Here is a 22425-nt window from a genome sequence, read left to right as displayed (position 1 = left end):
AGGAGGAACTGGGAGTCACACAGGAACCTCTCACCCCTCCTTGCCTTCTTCTGAAGTCCCTTTGCCTCTGTTACCTGCTGGACCTCAGCATTGCCTCCATTGAGGATGGAGATGCCCAGCTTCAGGGTGGAGGACACCATGGCACCTGTCTCTCCTGGAGGGAGTGGGAGAAAAAAGATGGTCCACCCAGTTGGAAGGCAGTGTGTTCCACCCACCAGAAAACAGCCATCCCAAGGGATGTGAGAGAAGGGGATTTAAGAGTGTGCCAAGGTGTGCATGCAGCAGTGATCGTGATTGAAGGATGAGTGAGAAATTGCAAGGCAGGTATGCAAGGGGAAGCTGCAAGGGCTGGGGTGTGCGTGCAAACCACAGGCATTGAGGGGCGGCAAATGGGTCCACAGGGAATGGGTGAGCCGGGAAGAGTGAGGTCAGGATGAGCGCACTTGAAGAGTCCAGTGCACATGTGAGGGGCACCTTTGCAGGCACTGATCATCTGCAGCACCATCTCGGCCGCTCCCCGGGTGTGCAGCCGTGCTTGCTGGTACAAGAGCCTCTGCTTCTCCATCTCTTTCTCCTGGGAAGGGAGGCAGACCCATGGGGGCAAGTCCAGGCTTTCCAGCCCAGCCTTTCCCCCTCACATTCTCACTTCTGCCCTCCCTGTTCCAGCCACATCCACAACTCACTCCTTCAACCATGAGCTCCCTCCATCCCCTGGGGCTCACACCCTCAATGTATCTCCTGTACCTAGCACAGGGCTAGGCATTAGGCAAGATCTACATAAATCAGAGCTGGGCATGCAGCAGTCTTAACTTGGGCCCATGGGCCTCCAGGCCATCTATGAACTTGGATGATGAAAAGTTATATTTTTATGTTTTCCGCCCTCTAACAGAAATGTAGCATTTCCTTCCTTTATGGATGAAGCCATAATCACAGCAATATTAGCAGAATCTGTGGCTTTGTCACCAATAAAAATCACAGATGTGGCTGGGCAAGGTGGCTCATGTCTGTAATCCCAGTACTTTGGGAGGCCGAGGTGGGGAGATCACGAGGTCAAGAGGTCAAGACTATCCCAGCTAACACAGTGAAACCCTGCCTCTACTAAAAACACAAAAAATTAGCCGGGCGTGGTGGCATGAGCCTGTAGTCCTAGCTACTTGGGAGGCTGAGGCAGGAGAATTGCTTGAACCCGGGAGGTGGAGGTTGCAGTGAGCTGAGATCACGCCACTGCACTCCAGCCTGGGCGACACAGCAAGACTCTGTCTCAAAAAAAAAAAATTACGGATGTTTCCATATCACATTATTATTGCTGTATATTCCATATCACATTACTGTTGCAGAATTAGAACCATTTCCTATTCAAATTCTGCTCTTTTGGTCCAGGAAGAGAGACTGACTCACAATGGCTTAAAGATGTCTTTAAATATCAGTTGTGTTCATCACTACTTCTCAATTATAGTAGCTGTTGGATCTACTGCTAGATCTCTTTCTTTTTTTTGAGATGGAGTCTCACCCAGGCTGGAGTGCAATGGTGTGATCTCGGCTCACTGTGACTTCCACCTCGTGGGTTCAAGCGATTCTCCTGCCTCAACCTCCTGAGTAGCTGGGATTACAGGTATGCACCACCATGCCCAGCTAATTTTTGTATTTTTAGTAGAGATGGGGTTTCACCATGTTGGCCAGGCTGGTCGTGAACTCCTGGCCTCAGGTAATCCACCCGCCTTGGCCTCCCAAAGTGCTGGGATTACAAGTGTGAGCCACTGCGCCCAGCCTTAGATCTTATTTGATAGATTAACAATGTACAAGTATTACTGGATCACAAATTCATTTTTAAAATATTTTGATAGCTATTCAATACTTGTTTCCTCTGCTATGAATTCATTTTATACATTTAAAAACATGCTCCTGAGAAAGTCTTCAGCAGATGCCAGAAGGGACTCTGGCACAGAAACAGTGAAGAAAACTATGAAGTAAATGCTTGCTGTCTCAATGAATGAATGGATCGGTGAATTGCACATTTACTAGCTCTTTCTTGCTGCCTGGCCTTGGCATATAATATTCTCCTTACGTAGAACATTTTTCTCTTTTTCTTCAACTGGCAGGCTCCTTTTATCCTTCTGCTCAGAAGTCCCCTCCTCCGAGAAGCCCTCCCTGATTCCTTTTCCTGCAGGCTGGGTCACGCACCTTGTTTGGGCTGCTTTATCCCCCCGAGGTTCCCCCATCTTGGCCCTGACCCCTCTGCCTGAGCTTCCCCCATGACCACGGTGCACACTCCGTGGTGTTAGTTTGGTAGGTGTATCTGTCTCCCCAGTGGACTGACTTGGTCACTGCTGTGTTCCCAGAGCTTTGCTCTGTGAACACATGCTGAATGAATGGGAGATGACTGCAGTCAGGGTCCCCTATCCCTCCTCTCCAGGACCTCCTGAGCCCACCTACCTCAAAAGAGACCTCAACCTCCTCTTCACCTTCGCCGTTCTCCCCTCCCTCCTCCAGGTGGCAGCTCTGGGGAGGGGGTATCAGTTAAGGGATGAACAAAGCAGACCCCTCCATCCCGCCCCAGCCCTTTTTGTGGACAAGCACTGCAGGTGGGGAGAGGGAAATCTGCCCCAGATGAGGGGGGTGGGGCCTCACCTTTGCCATGATATCGGCATAGGCCATGTACAGGTAATCCTCGTCCAGTTTGCTGGGGAAGTAAGCAGGGGAGTGGTCAGGACGCGGTGGAGAGGACCCCCATCTTATAAGAGCTTCTGGGCAGGGTGCGGTGGCTCATGCCTGTAATCCCAACACTCTGGGAGGCTGAGGCAGGCAGATCACTTGAGGTCAGGAGTTCGAAACCAACCTAGCCAACATGGTGAAACCCCGTCTCTACTAAAAGTACAAAAAATTAGCTGGGCGTGATCGTGCTTGCCTGTAATCCCAGCTACTCGGGAGGCTGAGGCAGGAGAATTGCTTGAACCCAGGAGGCAGAGGTTGCAGTGAGCTGACATTGCACCACTGCACTCCAGCCTGGGTGACAGAGCAAGACTCCATCTCAAAAAAAAAAAAAAAAAAAAAGAGCTTCTGGTTTCCTTTGGAGGGCCAACCCTCCCCATGCTCAGGCTGTATGACTTAGGTGGCTGGAGTGGCCATTGCCAGGGTGGCTTGTGACAAATGTATGGCCAATGAGGACTTTTATCTGTGTGGCCATGATGACAGGTAAGAAATGGTCATGTTGTCCATGCTGTCCAGCAACATCCATTCTGGGAGTTGTTGTTTTGTTTATTTTGTTTTTGAGACAGGGTCTTGCTCTGTTGGCCAGGCTGGAGTGCAGTGGTGCAATCAAGGCTTACTGCAGCCTCAACCTCCCAGGCTCAAGTGATCCTCCCACATCAGCCTCCTGAGTAGTTGGGACTACAGGCACATACCACCACACCTGACTAATTTTTCCATTTTTTTTGTAGAGACGGGGTCTTGCTATGTTGCCCAGGCTGGTCTCGAAGTCCTGGACTCCCAAAGTACTGGGATTACAGGTGTGAGCCACCACGTCTAGTCCATTCAGTGAGGTTTGCTGGAGCTAATGGTGGAGGCACTCCCTTTCCACTGGGGATGCTAAAATGGAGTGATGGAAGGCTGGAGCTCCCAGGGCCATCTTGCCACCTGTCAGCCCAATAACAAGTATGGCCAATCTCTTTCTGCTTGGGTCTCCTCTACAATGGCCAACACCTGCTGAGTGTTTACACTAACACCATGTCAGTGCCTGTTCTAGGTGCCTTGTATATATTAACAAACTGACCCTCACAGTTATCCAGTTGGGTGGGTATGTTACTAGCCCTATTTTATAGGTGGGGGAACTAAGATACAAAGACCCTTCTTGGCTGGGATCACACAGCTTGCGCTGGGACTCAACTTGGATGGCCAAACTCCAGAGCCATTGCTCTCCCACAGGATGCAAAATGGGATGCTCAAATTCTTCATCACCTTGCAGCCCGAGATGGCCTCATGTCAGAATTTCTGGCCAATGAGATCTGTGTGGAAGCTCACCAGAGAGATAAAGAGACCAAAGAAGGCTGGGCATGGTGGCTCACGCCTGTAATCCCAGCACTTCGGGAGGCTGAGGCAGGTCAAGATCACCTGAAGTCAGGAGTTTGAGACCAGCCTGGACAACATGGCAAACCGTGTCTCTACTAAAAATACAAAAAAAAAAAAAAAAAAAGAGAAAGAAAAAAGAAAAACAGCTGGGCATGATGGCATGCACCTGTAATCCCAGCTACTTGGAAGGCTGAGGCAGAAGAATCGCTTGAACCCAAGAGGTGGAGATTGCAGTGAGCCAAGATCGCGCCATTGCACTCCAGCCTGGGCAACAAGAGCAAAACTCCGTCTCAAAAAAAAAGAGAGAGAGAGAGAGACCAAAGACCTTGCTAAGGGTGAAGAGTGGGGACCCTTTCTCCTTCTTTCTGCCTGGCATGTGGCTGTGATGCCTAGAAGTGCAGCATCCACCCAGGACTACAGACAAAAGCTAAGAAGGGCAGAGCAGAAAGCTAGAAAGACCCTGGGCCCCTGTCACTGTCCCTGTGCCACTGCCCAGTCCTGAAGTCTTTAGCTCTTGACTTCACGTTATGTAAGAAAAATAAATCCCTGCCAGGCGCGGTGGCTCACGCCAGTAACCCCAACACTTTGGGAGGCTGAGTGGGGAGGATTGCTTGAGTTCAGGAGTTTGAGACCAGCCTGGGCAACATAGTGAGACCCCCATCTCTACCAAAAAAAAAATAAATAAATAAATAGCCAGGCATGGAGGCACGTGCCTGTAGTCCCAGCTACTCAGGAGGTTGAGGCAGGAGGATCTCTTGAGCCTGGGGTGATGTGAAGTAGGGGGTCTGAGCTGAACTGAGCTATGATATGACACTGCATTCCAGCCTGGGCAAGAGAGCAAGACTTTCTCAAAAAATAAAAAAATAGGCCAGGTGCAGTGGCTCACGCCTGTAGTCTCAGCACTTTGAGAGGCCGAGGCGGGAGGATCACTTGAGGTTAGGAGTTTGAGACAAGCATAGCCAACATGGTGAAAGCCTGTCTCTACTAAAAATACAAAAATTAGCTGGGCGTGGTGGTGGGCGCCTGTAATCCCACTTGCTTGAACCTGGGAGGCGGAGGTTGCAGTGAGCTGAGATTGTGCCACTGCACTCCAGCCTGGGTGACAGAGCAAGACTCCATCTCAAAAATAAATAAATAAATAAATAAATAAAAGAAACAAATGAAAAATAAATCCCTGTGCCTTCATTCCCTTATCCACACAAAGGAGCTGCAATAATCCATCTCACAGCGTGACGGTTAAGTGAGAGGATATAGATATCCCCGCTTAGCTTGGTGCCTGACACATAATAAGCATTTGATGAATGGCTGCCTGCTATTGTCAGCAGCAGCAGCAGCAGCTGCACCATCTGCATCACAATTATTTATTACTAAGCCTGTCATTAGCCCACATGAAGCTTTTGAGGGAATTAGAGAAAACCTCCCCACTACTTCTGTCTGTTGGAAATTTGTCATACACATGGATTTTTTTCATAATATACTGATTTTATTTGAGCAAGACACTTTCTTCTAGAAAAGTCTAGTTAATCTACATTGTCTGTGATATGAATCCGTCAGAGATGCCCTTGTGAAGTGTTCAGCCAGGCAACGATGTATGGTAGCTGTGCCTGTCCTAGCAAAGTGACATTTACGTTTCCTTTCTTTTCTTTTTGAGACAGAGTCTCGCTCTGTCTCCCAGGCTGGAGTGCAGTGGTATGATCTCGGCTCACTGCAACCTCCGCCTCCCGGGTTCAAGCGATTCTTCTGCCTCAGCCTCCTGCGTAGATGGGATTACAAATGCCCACCACCAAGCCTGGCTATTTATTGTATTTTTGTAGAAACGGGGTTTTGCCATATTGGCCAGGCTGGTCTTGAACTCCTGGGCTCAAGTGATTGCCTGCCTTGGCCTCCCAGATTGCTGGGACTACAGGCGTGAGCCACTGTGCCTGACCAGCAAAGTGACATTTAAAGATCCCTCTGTCTTGGGCTCCCCCAGGACCTGGAGGGCCTCTCCTGAGGCACAGGGAAGCTGCTGGGCTGGGCGTGGCCCCAGGACCTTGGGGGCATTTCTGGGGCCCTGGGAAGAGTCTTCACCTCTTTTCCGTCAGGGCAGTGCGGCTGAAGTGCAGGACCAATTGGTGCAGGGGGTCTGGCTTCTTCTCTTCCACCTCTTCCTCCTCCTCCTCCGGCTCCCCAGCTTTCTGGCGGGAGAGGGGAGGCTTAGGGAGAGGGTTTCTAGAGTCCCCTCCTATCACCGCCCCCATGTCCCTGTTGGTCTGGATTTTTTTTCTCTTTTCCCACATCCTGCGCCCTACTTTGGTTCTACTCAAGCCAGGGGCTGGCATTTCTATACCCCTTGATGTGGAGGACGACCCCCGGAGGTGTGCCAAGGGTGGCCTCCGCCCCAGCCCTATCCAGCTCGCCCCCCACTCCCCCAGGCGGGCCCCAGCTCACTGAAAGGTCATCTATCATGCGGTCCTCAAAACTGTGGTCTTCAGTCAGGATCCATGCAGCCTTGTAGCTCTCCAGGAACATGTTACATGCCCGGTGCCTGCAGGGGAGAGGTGTGACGTCACTGGGACGCGCCCTCCTCCGTGCCTCCCGACCTCCCATGCGCCTGCGGCCCCCAACCACCCCCAAGGCCCCATCACGTTGGCCCTCCATTCCCCAGACTCTCCAGCCACCCTTTCTCCGCAGGCCTTCACGCTTCCCTTGTCCCTGGGGGCCTTACGTGGGCAGGTTGTACAGGGGCGTCATACGGAAACAGGCCACTACTGCCCGCCGGCGCTGCTTGGACAAAAGCTTGTGCCACACGGCCTTCTTAGACTTGTAAGGGTGCTCGGTCTGGGGAGGGGATAGCGGGACAGTCACATCCCCAGACCCTGCTCCTCTCACTCCCAGCCCTGGATGAAACTGCCCAGCTGTGCCGAAGTCCATCGGGTAAGACTCACACGGCAGAAGAAAACCTTGTCTCCACCAACAGAGTCAGGGTCCTGACTCCGCCTCCAGACCTAAGTTTCCATCCTAGGCGTGGTCCCACAGAGCCAGGACCACGACCCAGGCGACGACCAATTCTACGACCCACCCAACGCCCTGCCCACGAACTCAACGCATCTCCTCTAGGCCCCACCCCTAGACCTAAAGATCTGCCCCTTCCCCGTCCCGCCCCCAGATGCAAGATTAAGCAGCAGACCCCTCCCCCGATCCATTCTAAGCCTCGCCTTAAACTCAAGGCTCCACCTCCTGCCCTGCCCCAAAACTTAATAATCATCTCCAGACCTCACCCACATTCTTGAAGCCCCTCCCCCCCGCCAGGCTCCGCCCAGAGACCTAGTAGAAAGACCCCTCCGGCCCCACCCACCTGGTCCAGGTAGTAGAGCACGGCTGACACTTCCTGGACTCTGCGCACAATTTTCTCGGGGTCATCGGCGTCCTCCTCGCGACCCGGGACGCCCCGGTACAGGGCCATCTGCCAGCGCAGAGACGGGGAGCCTTCGACCTGAGGGGAGGAAGGAGGAGTGGCCGGCGTGAGGGACCCTTCCCACAGTGTCCGCCGGATGTCCCTTTTCCGTTTTTGGGAGGACTCAATGGGTGAGTGCACGTTGAGGCCTTTCTTCTTCTTCATCTTTTTGTTTTGAGACGGAGCCTCGCCCCATCACCCAGGCTGGAATACAGTGGTGCGATCTCAGCTCACTGCAACCTCTGCCTCCTGGGCTCAAGCGATTCTCCTGCTTCAGCCTCCCGAGTAGCCGGGACTACAGGCACCCGCCATCACACCTGGCTAATTTTGTACTTTTAGTAGAGACAGAGTTTCACCATGTTGGCCAGGCTGGTCTCGAACTCCTAACCTCAGGTGATCTGCCCGCCTTGGCCTTCCAAAGTGTTGGGATTACAGGCATGAGCCATTGTGCCCGGCCTAATTGTTGTATTTTTAGTAGAAACATGGTTTCGCTACGTTGGCCAGGCTGGTCTCAAACTCCTGACCTTTGAGGTCTTTCTTCGATGGCTGGTCTTTGGTAGATGCTCAAACCTTCGCTAATATTGTGGTTACTTTCTAACTTGCTTCTTTTGCTTGCAGACGAAGGAGGCATACCTTTCCCTGAAGGTGAAGGTTGTTGTGCAGAAATTCCCGGACCTCCTCATCTGTGTCTTTCTGGGGAGACAGGGCCAGGCTGGGTCACTCTGGAGGTCCCATCCTCCTCCCTGACCCACAACCCTTTCCTTCCAGGCCCAGCAACCCAGGAACTGAAGAGGTTTTTCTGGGGTGGGGGGGGGGGTCTGAGAGAAACAAAAGGATGCAGAGGTTGACAGGGGTCAGACGGGGTCCTAGAGGGGCCAGAGGGTCACCGAGTCACCTTGAAGATACAGTAAGGATCGAGGGGCCTCATGGGGGTCTGGGAAGAGGAGGCAGAGGGTGACAAGAGGATTTCATCAAAGGTCAAATATGGCCAAAGAGGGATGACTGGGGGGTCAGAGTGGGGCAGGGAGTCTTTGAAGATTAGAAGGGGTCAGCAGAGGTCATGGGGGATCAGGTAGGTCAGCTGAGTCACTGGTTACACAGGGGCCAAAGGGGGCATCAGCAGGGTGGGGGTTCACTGGGGTTCCAGGACGGGGAGCCCTCAAGGACCAAGGTGAGGGGTCCATGGAGCCCTGGAGGGCTCTCTGGGGTCCTGGCAGGACTCAGCAGTCCTGGGAGGTGCCTGAGGTTCTGAGGGAAGGGGTGTCCTGGTGGTAGCAGGGGAGAAGTCGGTGGTCTTTAGGGGTCCAGGGGGTTAGTAGGTTGTCAGGGTGTTGGTGTGGTACTGGGGAAAGGGCTATAGGGGTCTTGGGGCAGAATCCTGGGAGGGTTCCTTAGAGCCCCTGAAGCTGGAAAGGATCAGAGAGGAGGGAGATTGTCCTTGTTGTCCTACACAAGGGGTAAGTGGGGTCCCAGGAGGCCTCCTTGATATACCAGCGAGCTTAAGAGGTTCTAGGGCCGGGATATTTTAGTCTCCAGGACAGTTGAGACCTCAGAGGTTTGGGTACAGTCCTGGGGATGGGGTTCATGGATCCTGGGGAGTTACTCAGGGTCACAGGGCTCCCTGAGCCCCTGAGAGTCTTGGGGGCTTAGCTGGGCATCAACAGGGCCCAGGTATCAGCAGAGTCCTGAAGGAAAGGGATGGTGAGCTGAGGGCTCAGTGGGAACCCAGAGATTCAGTCTTGGCAGGGAGGGAAGGAGGGGTTATGAGGGTCTCAGTAGGTCCCAAGGGGCTTAAAGGGGCCTTGGTGGAGGGTTCAGAGGATCTCAGGGACTCATCTTGTTGGGGGGACTCTCAGCGTCTCAGCAGGTTTGGCATGGTCCAGTGGGGGGGGGGGCAGTGGGGTCCTGCAGTCCTCATGCGGGTCCCAGGGGTCCTAGAGCTTTTCTAGGTTTCGGTGAGGGCTCTTGGGTCTGTGGTGCCCTGGCAATATCTTGAACGGGGTCCTCAAGGCATCCCAGGGGCTCAGTGAGTCCTCAGCGTCCTGGAAAAGAACTCAGTGGGGTCTGAAAGGAAGGCTCCCAGGGACCTGGGGGGCTCAGTGGGATAGTGGTTGTTCCCTAGGGTCCCAGGGGTTCAGTGGGTGCCGGGCGGCATCCTGGAAGGTTCCGAGGACGGGGCTGGGCAGGCACCAGGGCGTAGCGGGTCTTGGCCAGCGTGATGAGGTCTTGGTCGGTGGGCGCACACATATTCAGGCCGATGGGCAGCATCTTCTTTAGTGTGGCCACGATCAGTGACGTCCGCACAGAGTACCGGTCCCCCCGGCGCTTCTTCTTGGTGCGTTCCTGGTCCGAGCCACCGGACTGTGGGGACACAGGGCTCAGCACCAGCCCAAGCCCTAATCCCATGCCTCAGCCCCAACCCACGGCCATCATCCACACCCCAGGCCCCAGTCTAGACACCAGGCACTCCCTCCCCAACCACCGACGACACCTCAATTTCCACCCCAGACTTGCTGACTCTACACTTCAGGCCTGCAGCCGTGACCGGAGACCCTCCAGACCCAAGCCCACAACCCAAATTCCCAGTTTCTTGTTTTTTAAACAAATTTATTTTTAGAGATGGTGTCTTGCCATGTTGCCCACTTTGGACTTGAACTCCTGGCTTCAAGTGATCCTCCTGCCTCAGCCTCCCAAGTAGCTGGGACTACAGGCACATACCACTATGCTTGCCTGGCTCCAATTTCTAACCCAGGCCCATCCAGATTTTCCCCAGTTCTGGGCCTGTCTCAACTTCTAGCAGTCCTCTTCCAGAATCCCCTAGGAACCCCAGTACAATACCCCCTCCACAGCATGCACAACCCCACACTTCACATCCCAAGACCGAGTTCTCAAGAATGAAACAAAGATGCAGGTCCACAAAGAGTTCAAGAGACGAGAAGTTGCAAGAAAAACACACTGAGAGACTGAAAAAGACAAGGAGACAGGAAGACCAAAGATGCAAGAGACATCCAGAAAGATCTGGAAGCAGAGACATGGGGCACAGAGTCCCACGGCCATGTTCTGGAGCCTTGGGTGCAGACCCGGGGCCAGGGCCACCCCAGTCATGCCAACAAGAAGCTCCGATGACAAGCTTTTGGGCAGAGCCACATCCACGCCGGCTGGCAACTTTGAGCATGACCCCTGTGCCAGGCACTGCTGCAGGCCACACATGCAGCTTCTCCCTGAGTCCTCGCAGAGCGCTGGGGTGGGGGCCGCTGGCTGGATGCCCTCAGAGGCTCAAAAGGATGACCCCAAGGTCACATGGCTAACTATCAAGACAGGATTCTAACCCCAGTCCATACAGTCCAGAGCCCAAGCTTTAAACCACCGCACGGCGAGGGTGCTGCCCCCTCCCCAACCATGCTCCACGTGCTTCTCCCACCCCCATTACCCTCGACCTCAGCCCACGATGCTTTGGTAAAAGCTGAGAGTTGCTCTTTTTTTCTTTTTTTTTTTGGGAACAAAAGTCCAAAAAAAAAAAAAAGAAAAGAAGTCAAATTGCCAAAAGCTGAGGGTTGGGATGGGAATGGATGGGGGTGGTGGGGAGGGAAGGGAAGGGAAGGAGGATGGGTCGGGGCTGGGAGGGGAGGACAGGGGTGGGGAACAGAAGCAGGGGTTTTCTCCGGGTTGGGGGGTACAGAGGCTGGGGGAAGAGGGCATTAGCCAAGAGACATGCGGAAGGTCCCAGATGTGGGGCTGACCTGTATATCTCCCGCCTGCTTCACCGGACCGCAGACAGAGACAAGAAGGGTTACCCCAGCCCCGCAGAGAAGCCCAGGCCCAACTCCAAGTTGCCAGCACCCCACCTCCTCTGCCCCACCTGCCATGTATTCTCTAGCTGGGTATTTCCAGGCCTTGGCTCGGGGTGGGGGGGTCATTCTCTGGGACCTGAGGAGGGCAGTTCTGAGAAGGATAGGGAGGAAAGCAGGAGATGGGGTAATGGGGAGAGGAAGAAAGAAATGGAAGAGGGGGAAAATGGGGAGGAGGAGGAGGAGGGAGATGGGAAGAGAGAGAGGCTTAGAGAAGAAAATGGAGGGGAGGGAGATGGGAGGAGGAAGAAGATACAGGAGGAGGAAGGAGACAGGGATGAGAGAAGAGGGAGATGGAGAGGAGGAGGGAGATGGGAGGAGGAAGAAGATATTGGAGGAGGAAGGAGCTGGGGAGGAAGGGAGAGGGAGAGGAGGTAAGAGGGGCTGCTCTGAGGGCTGTAGGGAATGCACCCAGGACGGGCTGGCTGGGTGAGGACAGGCCAGGTAGGAAGCCCTAGAGGATGCTCCCGCCCTCTCTGCCAAGTTCTCCTCCCGGAACCAAGCCCCGACCTTAGCCATTTTGCTCTTGTTGTCAGCAGTCAGGAAGGACATGTTGTTGATCTCGTTCTGGACCACAAAGTTCTGCTCCTCGCGCTTGAAGTTCTGGTGGGGGAAGCAGTGTTGGAGATCAGACAGGTGAAGGCAGGCACCTGTGGGCTGCGGCTCCTCTGGTTGTGGGGAGGGTGGTCGGGGTGGGCACTCACGTGGGACTTGGACCAGTAGATGAAGATCTCGCCCACCATCCTGAACAGCTCCTCTGCGCTGGGATTCGGCTCCGTCAGCCACTGCGCCCTGGGGTCAGGGGAGGGGAGGGGAGGTGAGGGAGGGGGTGGGGATCCCAGGGAAGGGGGCTGCCCAGAGAGAGATCTTGGAAGAGGAGATGGGGACCAGGAGACATCCAGTCAGAGGGATTGGGTTTCTAGGGTCATCTGGCCATTCAGATGAACATTAAAAAATTTTTTTTTCTCTGTCTCAGCCTCCCGAGTAGCTGGGACTACAGCTGACACCACGCCTGGCTAATTTTTGTATTTTTAGTAGAGACAGGGTTTCACCATGTTGGCCAGGCTGGTCTTGAACTCCTGACCTTAGGTGATCCATCCACCTCGGCCTCCCAAAGTGCTGGGATTACAGGTGTGAGCCACTGTGCCCAGCCGAACATTTAAAATTTTTTAACGATCCATTCTCTCTCTCTTTCTCTCTCTCTTTCTTTCTTTCTTTCTGAGACAGGGTCTCGATCTGTCAGGCTGGAGTATAGTGATGCGATCTCCACTCACTGCAACCTCAACCTCCCAGGCTTAAGTGATCCTCCCACTTCAGCCTCCCTGAGTAGCTGGGACTACAGGTGCACATCACCATGCCCATGCCTGGCTAATTTTTTATTTTATTTTTTGTAGCAAGAGGGTCTCCCTAGGTTGTCCAGGCTGGTCTTGAACTCCTGGGCTCGAGAGATCCTCTTTCCCTGACCTCTCAAAATGCTGGGATTACAGGTGTGAGCCACCTTCCCTGGCCTGACTATTCCTTTTTTAAAAAACTTTCTCTTTGTCTAAACTTTTCATCGAAATACATAAATATAATACATACATGCAATACATACACACACATGATACATACATATGTATTATATAACCTACATATTAAGAAGTTTCAACCTGGTGAATTATCACAAAGTGAACACACTTGTGTAGCCACCACCAAAGTCAAGAAATAGGACATTTCTGGTCCCTGAAAGTACTATCATGGCCCCTCCCAGCCACTCCCCCTTCCTCCTCCTGAAAAATCATCCTTATTCTAACTTCTAGGCTAAAAACTTTTAAAAAAAATTTCTTTCAACCGGGCGCAGTGGCTCACGCCTGTAATCCCAGCACTTTGGGAGGCTGAGGCGGGCAGATCACGAGGTCAGGAGATCGAGACCATCCTGGCTAACACGGTGAAACCTCCTCTCTAATAAAAAATACAAAAAAATTAGCCAGGTGTGGTGGCAGGCGCCTATGGTCCTAGCTACTTGGGAGGCTGACGCAGGAGAATGGTGTGAACCCAGGAGGGGGAGCTTGCAGTGAGCAGAGATTGCACCACTGCACTCCAGCCTGGGCGACAGAGTAAGACTCCATCTCAAGAAAAAAAAATTTCTTTTTTTCTTTTTTGAGACAGGGTCTCGCTCTGTCGCCCAGGCTGGAGTGCAGTGGTGTGATCTCAGCTCACTGCAACCTCCACCTCCCAGGTTCAAGTGATTCTCCTGCCTCAGCCTCCCACTCAGGAGTACTTAGCTGGGACTACAGCTATGCGCCACCACGCCTGGCTAATTTTTGTATTTTTAGTAGAGACAGGGTTTTCCATGTTGCCCAGGCTGGTCTCAAACTTCTGAGCTCAAGTGATCCACTCTCTTTGGCCACCCAAAGTGCTGGGATTACAGGCATGAGCCACTGCACCCAGCATAAAATTTCTTTTTTTTTTGAGACAGGGTCAGAATCTAAGTAGGTTCACATATTTTATTTTACTCATTTACTTGTATTTTAAAAAAAAACAAAAAAACCTTATTGAGACAGGGTCTATCTCTGTTGCCCAGGTTGGAGTGCAGCAGTGTGATCATAGTTCACTGCAGCTTTGACCTCCTGGGCTCAAACGATCCTCCCACCTCAGCCTCCCAGTCCTAGCCTGAGGCCAGGACTACAGGTGTGTGTCACCATCCCTTATTTTTGTATTTGTTTTCTTTTTTTGTAGAGACAGGGTTTCGTCATGTTGGCCAGGCTGGTCTCAAACGCCTGACCTCAGGTGATCCGCCCACCTCGGCCTCCCAAAGTGCTGGGATTATAGGCATGAGCCACCATACCCAGCCTATATGTCTTTCATGGTGTATTGTTATGTTAAAAAAGCAGCTAAGTGTGGTGGCTCACTTCTGTAATCCCAACACTTTGGGAGGCTGAGGTGGGAGGATCACTTGACCCCAGGAATTCGAGACCAACCTGGGCAACATAGTGAGACCCCATAAAAATACAAGAATTAGCCGAGCATGTTGGTGTGAGCCTATAATCCCAGCTACTCAGGGGCAGAAGCAGAGGATCGCTTGAGCCCGGGAACCGAGGCTGCAGTAAGCCATGATCATGCCACAGCACTCCAGCCTGGGCAACAGAGCGAGACCCTGTCTCAATTAAAAAAAAAAAAAAGCAAACTGTTCCTTACAGTGTTGTACATAGTGACAAAGAAATCGACACAATCTAAATGTCCAGCATTAGGAGAATGATTTTAAAAAAATCACACTGGCCAGGTGCGTTGGCTCACAACTGTAATCCCAGCACTTTGGGAGGCCGAGGCAGGCAGATCATGAGGTCAAGAGTTCAAGACCAGCCTGGTTAACATGGTGAAAATCTGTCTCTACTAAAAATACAAAACTTAGCTGGGCGTGGTGGCATGCACCTGTAATCCTAGCTACTGGGGAGGCTGAGGCAGGAGAATCACTTGAACCCAGGAGGTGGAGGTTAAAGTGAGCCGAGATCACGCCACTGCATTCCAGCCTGGGCAACAAAGCGAGGCTCTGTCTCAAAAAAAAACAAAAAAACCCCAAAAACCAAAAACAAAAAGAAACAAGTGGGCTGGGTGTCGCTGGGCCAATGCGCTCAAAGCCAGAAGGGGCCAGAGCATTGGAAGAAGTATCTAGCCAGTCAGGAGGCGGAGATCAGATGGGGCTGGAGGATGCAGGAGGTCGGGGTGGAGGGCATGGGGACGGCGGGGCGCCGCTGACCTGTTGTTGTCCACATAGCGGATGAGCAGTGGATACAGGGCGTACAGGTCCCGGCAGAGCACGGAGAACTCGTCCCGCACCAGCAGCTCGCCCTCCTGGGCCTCAGCCTTGGCCTCCAGGCGCAGCTGCTCCTCCTCGGACACCACCTTCCCTGCCCTCTTGCGCAGCCGCCCAATAGTTGGTATGAAGTGGGACTGCAGGAGCTCCGGCCGTGCACGGCTCACGATGGGCTGTGCGAACACTGCAGGGGTGCAATGGGCTCCGATGCCACCTTCGGCCTCCGACACAGGCCCCAAACTCTGTTCCTAGCCCAACTCCCAAACAGCATCTCCAACCTAGCAGCTGCCATTTGACCCCAGCCTGACCCTAACCTTGGATATAGTCCCTGAACACTGATCCCAGCCATAGCCTCTAACCTGAACCTAAGACCCAGTCCCTATCCTGTGACCCCAGCCTGGCACAAATCCCTGACCTCTGACCCCCAACAACTGAAGCCTCACCTGTTACCTCACTTTTTTTTTTTTGAGACAGAGTTTCACTCTTGTCGCCCAGGCTGGAGTGCAATGGCGCAATCTCGGCTCATTGCAACCTCCGCCTCCCGAGTTCAAGCGATTTTCCTGCCTCAGCCCCCTGAGTAGCTGGGATTACAGGCGTCTGCCACCACACCCAGCTAACTTTTGTATTTTTGGTAGAGACAGGGTTTCACCATGTTGGTCAGGCTGGTCTCGAACTCCTGACCGCAGGAGATCCACCCGCCTCGGCCTCCCAAAGTGCTGGGATTACAGGCGTGAGCCACTGCACCTGGCCTGTTACCTCACCCTTAACTAGCATGATCCCTGACCCCAATCTTTAACCTCTGATCTGGACCATACCCAGACTCTTACCTCACTATGTGATTTCTGGCTATGACCCCAAGGTCGTGAATGGGCTTCTTGCCTCAGCCTCTGGCCCCTGACCCTGGCCTCTGATCCCAGCTCCTGATTTCTAGGTTGACCCTGATCTACAATCTGTTTCCTTACACAAATACTTTTTTTTTTTTTTAAATAATAGAGGTGAGATTTCATCACGTTGCCCAGGCTAGTCTTGAACTCCTGGTCTCAAGTGATCCACCCACCTTGGCCTCTCAAAGTGCTGGGATTACAGGCATGAGCCATCGTGCCTGGCCCTGACATGAAACTTCTGAATCAGGAAACCTAACCCTTTGAGGATCCTCTTTTCTTTTCTTTTCTTCTCTTTTCTTCCTTCCTTTCTTCCTTCCTTCCTTCTTTCCTTCCTTTTTTTCCCTCCCTCCCTCCCTCCATCCTTCCTTCTTTCTTTCTTTCCTTTTGTTTTGTTTGTTTGTTTTCAGAGAGTATCTCACTCTGTCACCCAGGCTGGAGTGCAGTGGTGCAATCACAGCTCACTGCAGCCTCCAACTCCTGGGCTCAAGAGATCCTCCTGCCTCAGCCTCCCAAGTAGCTGGGACTATAAGCGTGTGCCACCACACCTGGCTAATTAAAAAAAGTGTTTTTTTTTTTGTTTTTTTTTTTAAAGAGATGGGGTCATGCTGTGTTACCTAGGCTGGTCTCAGATGGTTGGCCTCAACTGATCCTCCCACCTTGGCCTCCCAAAGTGTTGGTGTTACAGTTGTGAGCCACTGTGCCCAGCTGACCCCTGGTCTTTTGATGCTGAAAAAACCTACACTCTGACTCCTCCCAACTCTGAAGGGACCATGGGTCTCCCTTTCAGACCATCTGCCAAGGGAGCCCAGGCTGCTGACCCACCCCTCAGAGGCCCAGTGCCCCCCGACCCACCAGCCAGTCGCTTCATCCAGGAGGCCTCATCAATGCCCAGGTTGTTGACGATGATTCTCAGGATATTCCCCAGCAGGGAGTTGAGGTGGTCAGAGGTGACAGCTGTGCAGGGTGGGGGGGTGCCGGCGGGCAGGGCGGGAGGGGGTGCCTCGGGCCCGCGCTCCCACCATCGGGGCAGGTAGCTGCATAGCATGGGCAGCGTGATCTCGATGACATGCGGCATCTCTGTGTAGCGGGCTCCTGACTCAGCCAGCCCCCCGATGTCTGCCATGAGCCGCTCCAGCACCGGGATGTCGGGACACATCTCCTCCACGCTGTTGGGGAGCCCCAGGACTGGGGTACAGGGACGGGGGCAGGGAATGTCAAGTCATCACCCCCAGACCTCAAAGCCCTGGCCTCCCCCGCAATACATCAGACACCATTGAACTGCCACCCCCCTTAAACAGTCTCCCAAACCCTATTCCTCCCATCTCACCCTCCAACCCAACTACCTCTCCCAGCCCTCGCATTGAAACTCAGTGGCCCCGCAAACACTTCACACCCCCGAGCCTGTCTGCTCCCTAAAATCTCACTCCTAGAAACCTTCCCTCCTAAAATCTCCCACATCCCAAGCCCATTCCCCTCACCCCTGCTGTACAGCATACTCCAAAAGAGATCTGTCCCCCCACCTTATCTCTCTGAATCCCACACCCGGTTCAGTCCCTTGAAACCGACAACCTATCACTTGCTCACTTGCTGACTCTGGGCCAGGTGCCATTCTGGGAGCACAGCTGACCAAGAAGACAAGCTTCCTGCCTTGGAGCATATATTCCCCCCAGGTCCACGCCTCATTCTAGCCTCTGGACCCAGAACTCGGGATTTTTGTCTGTTTTATCTGTTCACTGCTGAACCTCAGGTGACTAGGACAGCGCCTCATACATAGTAACTGCTCAATACATATTTGCTGAATGAATGAATGAACCCATGCCTTCCCTCAATCCTCTCATGCTCAAATACCCCTCACCCTATGTCTCCAAGCTTGATGATGCCCTTAAATGTCACCATCACTAAAATAAATTCCATAGCTCCGAATTCCATGGATGGGGTTTTGCTATGTTGCCCAGGTTGGTCTTGAACTCCTGGACTCAAGCAATCCTCCTACCTTGGCCTCCCAAAGTGCTGGGATTACAGGTGTGACCCACGCGCCTGGCCACCAAGTGCTACTTTTCTTAACTTTTATCAATAGATTCTGTTTTCAAAAATCAAATTAATCTCCTAATTCTCCCCATGTAACCGCCTTGAAATGCCCCCAAACCATAAACTCTGGGGTTCCTGAATGTGTGGCACTCCCAACCTGGGGAATCCTCAGCCGCTCACAGCCCAGCCCAGCCACACTACCCCCAAATTAGGCTCTCCCCAAGGCCCTGTGCTGGGGAGATCCGGACTCCTGACACTGCTCCAGCCCCACACAGCTTACTGGCCCGCTCCCGCGGAGACTTGGTGGTGTACACGGAGCAGGCGTTGTACTCGTTCAGCTGCGGCTCCAGGAACGCCACTGGCATGGCTGCTGCCAGACGGGCCAGGCACTCCCCGAGGGCTGGCCGAAGCCTGGAAGAGGGGGCTGTGTTTAGCTGCCACGTGTCCCCCTCTTTGGGGTCCTGGGTCCCAGCCCCATCTACATAGAAATGGCTCCTCCGAGAACCCTTTGGGACAGAGCTGCCATTCATCCATGTGTGCCACTTGTTTTGTTTTTTAAGACAAGGTCTCGCTCTGTCACTCAGGCTGCAGTGCAGTGGCCTGATCTCGGCTCACTGCAACCTCAAATTCCTGGGCTCAAGTGATCCTCTCACCTCAGCCTCCTGAGTCGCTGGGATTACAGGCACACACCATACCATGCCTAGCTAGTTTTAAAAAAAGTCGTTTTTGTAGAGATGCAGTCTCACTGTGCTGCTCAGGCTGGTCTCAAATTCCTCAGCTCAAGCAATCCCCCCATCTCAGCCTTAGGAGTAGCTGGATTTACAGGCACCAGCGCCACCACACCACACCACACCACACCACACCAGGCTAATTAAAAAAAATTTTTTTTGTAGAGATGGAGTCTCACTATGTTGCCCAGGCTGGTCTCAAACTCCTGAGCTCAAGTGATCTTCCCGCCTCAGCCTCCCAAAGTGCTCACAGGTGTGAGCCACCGCGCACCGCTGGTGTCACTTGAAATCTGAATAACTTCAGAGCTGGTGGAAACAGCCTCAGCCCCGCTCTTGCTGTATCAGTAATCTCAGCTCAGAAGCGGTCACGTGGCCACTGCCAGGGGCCCTCCCCAGGGACCCCAGTGTTGCGTGGCTCCTGTGTGCAGCCCCTGTGGTCTGCGCCTCCCCTTCTTCCCCAGCGAGGCCCGCCTGCTTCACGGCCCCAGACCTGGCGGCTCTACCTCCGTGGCTGACCTGTCCCTGAGCGCCGTCACGCGGCTGCCGTGGGGAACTGCGGCTGCCGCCGTGTGCGGGAAAATTCTTAACATCTACCCTGCTTTTCACCCACCCCATCTTCTTCCCCTGCTCCCTCCCTTCCCTTCTCTTCCAGCCCCACTCAGCCCCAAACGATGGCTCTCTCTCCTTACTTTTCCACATAAGTGTTCTTGGTGGTTCCCAGGGAGTAGATACTGCACAGCGTTCGGTAGCAAGAGACCTGGACGTCGTCCACTGAGGGAGACAGGGGGCGAGGCTGCGGGATGCGCTCACAAGACAAACCCTCCCCACCCTACCTCCCTTGTCTCCAAATAGGCCCACGCAGTGGGGAAGAGCAAGCAGATGTACAGCCAGCCTTCCGTATAAGAGTCTTGTGACTTGAGCAAGTTACCAACTCTCTCTCAGCCTCAGCTTCCCTACCTGTAACATGGGGATAGTTATAGTACCTTCCTCACGGGGTGGTTGTGAGTATCAAATGAGTTACTACTTGGAAAGCGAGGGCACACAGTAGGCACTCAATAAACGCTAGATGTTGTTTCTTCCGTGGAGAGGACTCATGGCCCTCTATAATGAAAGTGAGGGGTACTTCCTCCAGAAAAATGCAAACAGACCTGCAATATTGCTGCAATTTTAGGCTGTCTTTTTCATTTTATTTAAAATGTATATATTTTTAGGGTTGGCACAGAGGCTCACGCCTGTAATCCCAGCACTTTGGAGGCTGAGGTGGGTGGATCACCTGAGGTCAGGAGTTCGAGACCAGCCTGGGCAACATGGTGAAACCCTGTCTCTACTAAAAATACAAAAATTATCTGAGTGTGGTGGTGAATGCCTGTAATCCCAGCTACTTGGAAGGCTGAGGCAGGAGAATCGCTCGAACCCGGGAGGCAGAGGTTGCAGTGAGCCGAGATTGTGCCACTGCACTCCAGCCTAGGTGACAGACCGAGACTCCGTCTCAAAAAAAAAAATTAAAATAAAAAAAAAAATTTTTTTTTAGAGATGGGGTCTCAGTATGTTGCCCAGGCTGATCTCAAACTCCTGGTCTCAAGTGATTTGCCCACCTTGGCCTCCCAAAGTGCTGGGATTACAGGTGTGAGCCACTGCGCCCAGATCAATTTTAGGTTAACCACATGCCCTCCAGAAGGCCAAGTTAAGAAGCTCATCATGAGGCAAAAAGAGGGCGGGGCTATTCTAGATTTTAAAGACACTACAGAGACACAACCACCAAATGCAACAGGAGAAACTTGACTGGATTCTGAATTTTTTTTAAAAAAATCAAAGACATTTTGTGGGTAATCAGGGAAATTTAAATATGGTTAGGTTAGGTGTGATAATGATATCGTGGTTACACAAGAGAAGGTTCCTATTCTGGGAAAGCCAGGTGATGAACATTAAGGGATGAGGTTACCCTGGTGTGTGCAACTTACACCCAAAAGTTCAACAAAAAAACTGTAAATACTTTCAACCATACAGTGAAGGGTAAGCACACGGGGCAAATTGTTAACAATTTTCTTCTTCTTCTTTTTTTTTTTTTTTTTTTTGAGATGGAGTCTTGCTCTATCTCCCAAGCTGGAGTGCAGTGGTGCAATCTCAGCTCACTGCAACCTCCACCTCCCAGATTCAAGCAGTCCTTGTGCCTCAGCCTCCCAAGTAGCTGGGACTACAGGCGTGAGCCACCATGCCCAGCCAACAATTTTCTTCTTTCCACATTCCTGTATGTTTTGAAAATTTCAAAATACAAAGTTAGATGGGAGAAGAACCCTATCCAGGGGCTACTTTTCTTTTCTTCTTTTTTTAAGATGGGGTTTTGCTATGTTGCCCAGGTTGGTCTTGAAATCCTAAGCTCAAGAGATCTTCCTACCTTGGCCTCCCAAAGTGCTGGAATTACAGGTATGAGTCACTGTGGCTGGCCATCAACTGCTACTTTTCTTTTCTTTTCTTTTCTTTTGAGATGGAGTCTCGCTCTGTTGCCCAGGCTGGAGTGCAATGGCACGATCTCGGCTCACTGCAACCTCCGCCTCCTGAGTTCAAGCAATTCTCCTGCCTCAGCCTCCCAAGTAGCTGGGATTATAGGTGACCACCACCATGCCTGGCTAATTTTTGTATTTTAGTAGAGACAAGGTTTCATCATGTTGGCCAGGCTGGTCTTGAACTCCTGAGCTCAGGTGATCTGTCTGCCTTGGCCTCCCAAAGTGCTGGGATTACAGGCGTGAGCCACTGTGCTCGGCCAAGTGCTACTTTTCCTAACCTTTATCAATAGACTCTCTTTTTTAACATCAAGGACCCTATTTTATTCTTTCTTTATTTTAGACACAGAATTTTGATCTGTTGTCCAGGCTGGAGTGCAGTGGTATGATCATAGCCCACTGCAGCCTCCAACTCTTGGACTCAAGTGAGCCTCCCTCGTCAGCCCCCCCAGTAGCTGGGATTACAGGCATGTGCCTCCATGCTTGGCTAATCTTTAAATTTTTTTTTTTAATAGAGACGGGGCCTCGCTATGTTGCCCAGGCTGGTCTGGAACTCCTGAGCTCAAGCGGTCCTCCTGCCTCAGCCTCCCAAAGTGCTGGGATTACAGGCGTCAGTCGCTGCGCCAGTCCACTTAGGGTCTTTTGTTAGAGCTGCTGAGCTCGCGTCCTCATTAACTCATTTGCCACCTGCCAAGGGACTGACTGCATGCTTTGCTTACAGCAAGAAATCCACACACTCAAACACCCAGGGACTCTCACAGGCACCCGGATGGCTGGTGTTGGCCACACTGACTCCCCACAACCTGCCCTTGGGTCAGGCGCCCTTACGGATGACGTCATCTCCGAACTGGTGCTGGGCGATGTGCTGGAAGAGGGTGGTGAGGACCGGCAGCAGCGCCACGGTGGTGTAGGTGAGGTTCTGGCCCACGCCTTTCACCTGGGTGCGCGCCTGCGACACCTTGCCCAGCCGCAGGTTCTCCACCATCTTCTCGATGTCCTCCGAGGCACTCTCAAAGAAGGAGCGGAGGCCAGCCTTCACGATCTCAGGGCCTGACTTCATCACTGTCCTAGACGGGCAGCAGGGGAACACCAGCTCTGGAATCGGAGAGTCTAGGAGACCAGGGGTTGGGGTGGGGGCCCGA

At 52.8% G+C, this 22425-nt stretch overlaps 1 protein-coding gene across 3 annotated transcripts in view; it reads right to left on the bottom strand.

Moving 5' to 3' along the window:
• RYR1 (ryanodine receptor 1) overlaps positions 1-22425 on the bottom strand; it is a 148656-nt gene that overhangs the window by 54906 nt on the left and 71325 nt on the right. For all 3 annotated transcript variants that reach the window (XM_054540360.2, XM_063720078.1, XM_063720079.1), the window contains exons 62-78: positions 22112-22350; positions 19472-19553; positions 18335-18465; positions 16879-17211; positions 15086-15326; positions 12054-12141; positions 11860-11952; positions 9692-9862; positions 8135-8194; positions 7403-7540; positions 6773-6885; positions 6496-6592; positions 6136-6242; positions 2629-2680; positions 2434-2499; positions 475-574; positions 75-154 (exon numbers count right to left, since the gene is read on the bottom strand). In XM_054540360.2, the coding sequence (XP_054396335.2) occupies positions 75-154; positions 475-574; positions 2434-2499; positions 2629-2680; positions 6136-6242; positions 6496-6592; positions 6773-6885; positions 7403-7540; positions 8135-8194; positions 9692-9862; positions 11860-11952; positions 12054-12141; positions 15086-15326; positions 16879-17211; positions 18335-18465; positions 19472-19553; positions 22112-22350 (2191 nt within the window). The remainder of the gene's footprint in view (positions 1-74; positions 155-474; positions 575-2433; positions 2500-2628; positions 2681-6135; positions 6243-6495; positions 6593-6772; positions 6886-7402; positions 7541-8134; positions 8195-9691; positions 9863-11859; positions 11953-12053; positions 12142-15085; positions 15327-16878; positions 17212-18334; positions 18466-19471; positions 19554-22111; positions 22351-22425) is intronic.

Source organism: Pongo abelii, chromosome 20, assembly GCF_028885655.2.
Source record: "Pongo abelii isolate AG06213 chromosome 20, NHGRI_mPonAbe1-v2.0_pri, whole genome shotgun sequence".
Taxonomy (NCBI): domain Eukaryota; kingdom Metazoa; phylum Chordata; class Mammalia; order Primates; family Hominidae; genus Pongo; species Pongo abelii.
The sequence above is the reverse complement of the archived record's forward strand: the minus strand, read 5'-3'. Positions and strand labels throughout refer to the sequence as shown.